Source organism: Limulus polyphemus, unplaced genomic scaffold (genome assembly GCF_000517525.1).
Source record: "Limulus polyphemus unplaced genomic scaffold, Limulus_polyphemus-2.1.2 Scaffold1472, whole genome shotgun sequence".
Lineage (NCBI taxonomy): Eukaryota > Metazoa > Arthropoda > Merostomata > Xiphosura > Limulidae > Limulus > Limulus polyphemus.
In genome coordinates this window covers 189,097-196,257 of record NW_013667082.1, presented here as the reverse complement: position 1 = coordinate 196,257, position 7,161 = coordinate 189,097, and the positions used below count along the sequence as shown (strand labels likewise).

The 7,161-nt window shown below is 33.3% G+C and overlaps 1 protein-coding gene across 1 annotated transcript in view; it reads right to left on the bottom strand.

Moving 5' to 3' along the window:
• Nucleotides 1-6,181, bottom strand: part of LOC106463738 (protein arginine N-methyltransferase 6-like) — a 46,149-nt gene extending 39,968 nt beyond the window's left edge. The window contains exons 1-2 of the mRNA XM_022391314.1: nt 6,092-6,181; nt 2,768-2,927 (exon numbers count right to left, since the gene is read on the bottom strand). Coding sequence (XP_022247022.1) covers nt 2,768-2,895 — 128 coding nt within the window. The 5' untranslated portion in view covers nt 2,896-2,927; nt 6,092-6,181. The remainder of the gene's footprint in view (nt 1-2,767; nt 2,928-6,091) is intronic.
• Nucleotides 6,182-7,161: the final 980 nt, after the last annotated feature.

Here is a 7,161-nt window from a genome sequence, read left to right as displayed (position 1 = left end):
GTGAATTGGGAAGACTGAATTATTTGGAGACTGATCAAATTTGAAAAATTTTTAATTATAAAATTTTAAATATTAAAGGTAAACATATTCCTCAAAGAAAGAAAAGGGTAGCGCAAGGAAAAACCAGGTGGGCTCAAAAAGGGTATAAGAGATAAAATTAAAGAAAATCATCACAAATTTAATAAATTTAAATTGAATGGTATGACAAAAGATTTAGAAGATCAAGAAAGTTGGTCAAACAAGAAATTAAGACTTCAAAAAGGATGTATGAAAAAAGGTTGGCTGAAAATGTAAAAATTAAAAGTAAAGATTTCTTTATGTACATTAAGGATAAACAAAATGATTTAATTGGGTAGGACCCTTCAGGGATGATAAAGGAAGGCTTTCATCTGATGATTATGAGATGGCTGGGTTATTAAATTCTGCTTTTTCTTCAGTTTTTACTAATGAAGATTTAAGCAGTATTCCACATCTTGAACAGTTGATAGATGGAAACAAGGTTGGATAATATGACTGCATTAATTCTGAGCTTGTTAAGAAACAGTTGGGAATTTTAAAAAATGATAAGTCTCCTGAGTGAGATAATATTTCCCCAAGGGTTTGAAGGAGATTAAGGATTGTATATGTGAGCCACTTGCTACTATTTTTTGCAAGTCCTTGAATAGTGGGTAAGTACCAAATGATTGAAAGTTAGCTAATATCACTCCTCTTTTCAAGGGAGGTAATAAAAATTGTCCCAGTAATTATAGACCCATTAGTTTTACATCAGCTGTGGGAAATGTTTTGGAAAGTCTCATAAAAGATGCTTTGCAAAGTCAATTAACAAAGTTTATAATTTTATTGGATAGTTAACATGGTTTCACTAAGGGAAAAATCTTGCCTTACAAAGCTTTTGACATTCTTTGAAAAGGTTGCTGCTTATGTAGATGAAGGTAAAGGTGTAGATTTGGTATATCTAGATTTTCAGAAAACATTTGACAAGGTGCCACATAAAAGGCTTGTAAACAAAATGATCACTTCAGGTGTGGGGGACAAGTTAGCTAATTGGATAGAAAAGTGGCTGGATGGTAGAAAGCAGAGGGTTGTTATAAATAGGGTTCAGTCAAACTGGATTAATGTTACAAGTGGGCTCAGTCTTAGAATCTTTGCTCTTTTTTATTAACATCAATGACATAGATGAAGGAATGATTAATAAATTACTTAAATTTGCTGATGATATTAAGGCATTGGCTGTCGCTAACTGTGAAAAAGATGTTGCTGCTTTACAAAATGATTTAGATCATTTAGTGAGTTGAGCAGATAAATGGCAGATGGGTTTTAATTATAATAAATGCAAGATAATTCATGTGTGTTATCATTATTTAAATTATAAGTATAATCCGGATGGGAATAACCATAACAGTGTCATGAAAGAAAGGGATCTTGGTGTTTTGGTTGATCAGTCTCTTAAACCATCCAAGCAGTGTGCTGTTGCTAGTGATAAGGCAAATAGGATTTTAGGTTGTATCTACAGAAATATTGAATACAAGTCTAAAGAGGTTATAATTTCATTGTATAGGTCACTGGTTAGGCCAAATTTAGAGTATTGTGTTCAGTCTTGGGCTCCTTACCTTAGGAAGGACATTGAATTGTTGGAAAGAGTTCAAAGAAAGATCACTAGAATGGTGCTGGGGATGGAGTGGTTATAGTACGAGGAGAGATTAAGATCTCTGGAATTGTTTTATCTTGAAAAAAAGAAGAGTTAGAGAGGACATGACTGAGGTACTTAAAATTGTAAAGGGAACTGATAATGTTAACGCATCATTTTTTTTCTTTCTTAATAGCGAGAATATTCGGATTATGGGACACAAATATAAATCTTCGCAAGGTAGGAGTCATCTTCAGCTAAGACAGTTTTATTTTTTTAACAGAACAGTTGGCCTCTGGAATGGGTTACCTTTGGATGTTGTGGAGGCAGTAAATTTAAGTGAGTTTAAGAGAAAGCTTGATAACTATATGAAGGATAAGGGCTGGCTTTAAGATTTATATTTTATTTATTCTTCTTAATTTATTTATTTGATAGTTTAGTTTAGAGGATGGGACAGCTGAGATAGACCAATAGGTCCCTTGTTATCCCTAAACATTATGTTATGTTATTATTTAACTGAAGATGGTATTTCTGATACTGAGCATTCTTTAACTGCAAACAATTTTTTAGACTACAAATGTAACGAAGCTTTTCTAATCGAGAAAACATTAGCATGAAATAAAAATTCCTTATGGTTTTCTTAGATATCTGTCTAAATGTGTTTGATATCTTGTCAATCCAGTTAGATTAATTTAACTTATGAATAGTCAATATCTCCATTGTAATGATGGTTCTTCATATTTAAATTCTAAATTATAACTAAATAAATAATTAAAATTTTGATTTGTGTATTATAGTAAAAAACATTTATAACATTGTATAGTCACTATTATAAGAGTAAAAATACTTTGAGAACAATTATTATGCAATTATAATATTTTAAATATCTTTCTGAGCAAAATACTTCTAATGTCCTGAGAAAAAACCTGAACTTATAAACTGACATATCTTCTTGATAATTTTCATGTGTACCATGAAGAAGTTATAATGGCAAAATAAAAATAAATTCCAATTTATCTAGAGTAACTGATAGTTTTTCTTTCCTTCGTTTTCAAATGACGATATTATTCAGTTAGCACTACAAGCTACAGACTCAGAAAACAATTACTTCATACTAAAAGAAAAAATCACAGAACTTACAAGCCTTGCCTACATTTAACATCAGCAGGGCTTTGATATAGTTTTTTTTGAGGTTCACTATCAACTTCAAGAAGTTCTACATCAGATGCTTTTCTTTTAAGGTCAATATCTGAGATTGTGGATGTCATTTTCAAAGCTTCAGGTTAATGTCTTCCAGTTTCTAAAAGCCAAGAAAATATTATTATAAGATCTCTTTATGTGTGTAGTACTCTGAATTTCTAAATAATTTTCATCTTTCAGTAAATAATCATTTCTGAAACAATTTCCTGAACTATTCGCAACCCATACAGTACTAATAGTATGATCAGCATCAACAATAACTACGGTGTAAGCAGATGAAACAATTTTGTGCTCATTGAATGAGGATATACAAGTGTTAATGTATCTTTTCAAAGGAAACACAATGACATAGAAGTTCATATGTCAAATGAACATACTGACTTTAGGTGTTTCTTGAAACTCTAAAGCAAATATTCATGTACCATATAAGATGAAAATGGAAATTGGGTATTTTTCAAAATTTAACACGAACATTATGGAACATAAATTCATAAGCAACATAAGATAAAATTTAACATTTCTCTTACCTAAAAATGTATTTCTGGCAGACTGATGAGAGGTGGGGGCAAGGGGGCAGCTGCTCCAGGGTCTGTTGAGGGGCCTAGCAATAGGATATTCTGAAGCTCACTAGAAATGCACGCTACTTAATGAGCTAAAATGCCTACTGTTTCTTCATGAATTCATGAAGATATTTCTCACCTAAATTTCTTTTATGAAAAATCAGCAAAAGTTAATAAATAAAATGAAAGGGGGGCCCAATGATATTACTGACCCCGAGGCCTGGGCTGGCTCTCGATGCCTCTGATTTCAGGTGGATACTTGCTTCTCTGCAGAACGAACAGCTACTATATTGCATATTACTGCAAAGATTTTTGCACATGCCTTGAATGAAGCCCTAACCCCTGCACGTTATTACGTGTATTGTGTCAGCTCATGAGGAAATCATCATTAAACTATCCTCCACCAACAGAAGGGTGACACATCTTCCATGTACAGTAATCCCTATGAGAATTAGCATTTGAACAAAGGCACATTCTTGATGAAGGTGGGAGGTTGTGCATAGAGGTATCCATCTGAAATACATTTTCAGAAATGCTACTCACCTCTGTACAAAAACTAGCTACTATCCCACATTGAAGACGGTGAAGGAGCAGGTGCAATCAAAGAATTACAAAGGTGAGTTCTTGAAAATGTAGCATCAGAAAGAGAAAACCCATAGAGCGTGTCACCTATGATAGGAGGGTAGCCTAATGAGACATCACTCAGTGCGAGACTGCATCCATTTCAAGCAGGGAATACGATTTGCCTAAGAGAGGTGGTAGAGCAAAAGATGTCAAAAAGACCTTTTGCTTGATGCTAAAACTGTTGCATCAGTAGGCAGAATGCAAGCTTGTTCAACCAACCATTATCTTATAGGCAGTCAACTAAGCATGAGTGTATAATGTGTCTAGGGTAACAAGTCAGGCCACTCCCTACTGGAGAAACGCTTATGTGAGATGCCTACTAGAATAATCAGATGCAGGAAGAAACATCCCAAAACTTGTTCCCAAGGACAACACAAGATCTATCCAGTTGGACTAACCAACAGAAATGGCTTGGTTCATAATGTAGTAGGGTGATCTGTACTACACTTGCAGGTAAAAACCTACCACTACTTCCCATCGAGGAGTGCCACTCAGTCCCACTCCAGTGGGGAATTCTCCATATTTTACCTCCCCAATGGCTTGGAACTGGAGGAGCAAAGATTTCCCCTTTCTCCACTAGAAGAAAACAGAAAGGAGAAATCAGCATGGGAAGGAATGCCAGAGTTGCTTGAACTGAATGGGAAATATCACATCTGTATAAGGTCATACAATGACAGACTGTGCAATGGATTATTGCAACTAAGAACAGCAGGTGGTAGCCAAGTGCGAGGGTTTTTCTTGTGAAGTACTGCCTGGAATACAAAATATATATAACAGTACAGAAGCAGTTTTGTGTAACACCTCATCTCAACAGTGGGCACAGAACAGGGGCAGATGGGCTTAACACTTTACATACTCCTCCATAATATATACACATTAAATAAGGTGGTTGTGAGACCTATAAAAAACAAAAAAACAACTTGTTTTCAGAGAGTCACCATAAAGAGTGGTGTATGGTGGCTGTAGAGAGACAAAATCTAGGGTAAGTGAAATTGCTCTGAGGGCTAAGTAACATGACACTAATATGTCGGGGGTGGTCCACATACTGCATACCAGAGCTCTTATAAAACTTCTGAGAATTCCTAAGAAAAGCACATCAGAAGACAATAAGAGCAGAAAAAAGAATGAGCCTTTGTTAAAATGCTAGTGTTCGTTGGGATCACTGTGTACAGATAAAGTGTTACCCTCCTAGGCTGGTGCAATATAGGTTAACAAAGTCAAAGCTTTGTGCAAAAATCTTCACAGAAGTTTGCAAGATAATAGTTATTCATTGCGCAGAGAGGTATGTTTTTCTTAGAGAAAAAAAAGCGTATCTGCTGACTAAATTTTCAATAGTGCAAGAGCTAATAACACTTCTTTTCTCCACAAACAATTTGTCTTTTCATTTATTAGTTTTCTTCTCACAATTTCATATATGGTTGAATGTCAAAAATATATTTATTCTGTTAATTATATCAGCAAAATTAAACATAACTATAAAAAAAAACAGCCTTCCAATAAAGATTTAGAAAACCTTAGTCTTTGTTTCTGTGTTATTATTATACATATCCACTTCTGATGAGATATGTTCATCACACTTCAAAACCAAATTCAGCAAAACGTAACATTTATCCTGAGACATTCACTTTTCACAACAATAGTTGTGTGCATCACACTTTAAATCTGGAACACTAGATTCAGCAATAACTCAAAATACCTCTACCTGTTTAGGTGTCAATGTAAAATATCAAACAACCATGTTACTACTACAGTAAGATAAAAAATTTCAAAGTTATCAATTAACATACAAGTTGTACAAGTTTCAGAAATTAATGATTAGTGAACTAATGCCTGGACAGGACTTTTTTTATAACTAAATATCTTAAACTCAAAACACAGAAATATGTAATGAAAAAAAAAGAGAAATTTTGTTATTATCTAATCACAAAGTATAATAACTAGGAATAAAAGAACCAGCAATACTAAACATATCTTAAAATTGGCATCAAATTACAAGTAATAATAAAGTATCTATAATAAACTTTATCAGTTTTAATAATTAACAAATATATGTTATGTAACACAGTCTATCTGCTCTTACAAATATACTTTAACTTCAGGACAGATACTGTTATTTCCTTGCCAGACCATGAGATTGTATATCACACATCACACCTAACTAAACATCATATTTTACTTAAATCTAGTATCATACATCACCACTAGGGGAACCTTGTGTAGATTGTTTAATATGAAAATAAGTTTTTTAATATTTATTATACAAGAGGTTTGTTTATTTGTTTGAAGTTAAGCACAAAGCTACACAATGGGCTATCTGTGCTCTGCCCACCACGGGTATCGAAACCCAGTTTCTAGTGTAGTAAGTCGGCATACATACCGATGTGTCACTGGGGGCTATACAAGAGGTGGCAAGCAAGCTGAATATATATAGCTGAACTAAACAACAGAGAGATAAAAATAAATAAATGATGAACAAAACCATAACTAGAAATAAAACTGAAACTGCTACCTCACAAACTTTGTCAGACTGGTAAAGTTTCTTAGCAATAACTTTGAAGTTCTGTGTTTATGTATTTTTTGTTTGTTGTTAAGCACAAAGCTACACAATTGGCTATCTGTGCTGTGTCAACCACAGGTATCAAAACCCAGTTTTTAGTGTTGTTAGCCTTCAGACTTACAGTTGAGTAATTTATGAAAGGCACAATGAAAACATATTGATGTATTGGTTATTGATATTAATAGGATTATTAAAGTTAAGCCTTGTTTTTTATATTAATATGATAAGTTTGTAATAAGTTGTTGAAATTAGAGGCTCCAATGACCATTAGATTATAGAGCTTTAGTAATTAGATATCATTGGTATTACCAAATCATGGTTAAATGAAGATTATGAATATAATACTTGAGATAAGAGATCATGATAATGAAAGTGATCTAAAATTTACAAAAGTGATATCACTCAGGCTCTTCATTTAAAAGGCTTTAATTTCACTAAATTTCTCTCTCTTCACCACACAGCATGAAGGAGGATATGATTAAAAGCTGAGTTGTGCATTATTATTTTTGGCATTTTTATTGAAACATGGAGTAAATAAAACACTAATTTAAAATTTTATAAAAGCTGACTTCTAAAAATTTCAGAATATTGTT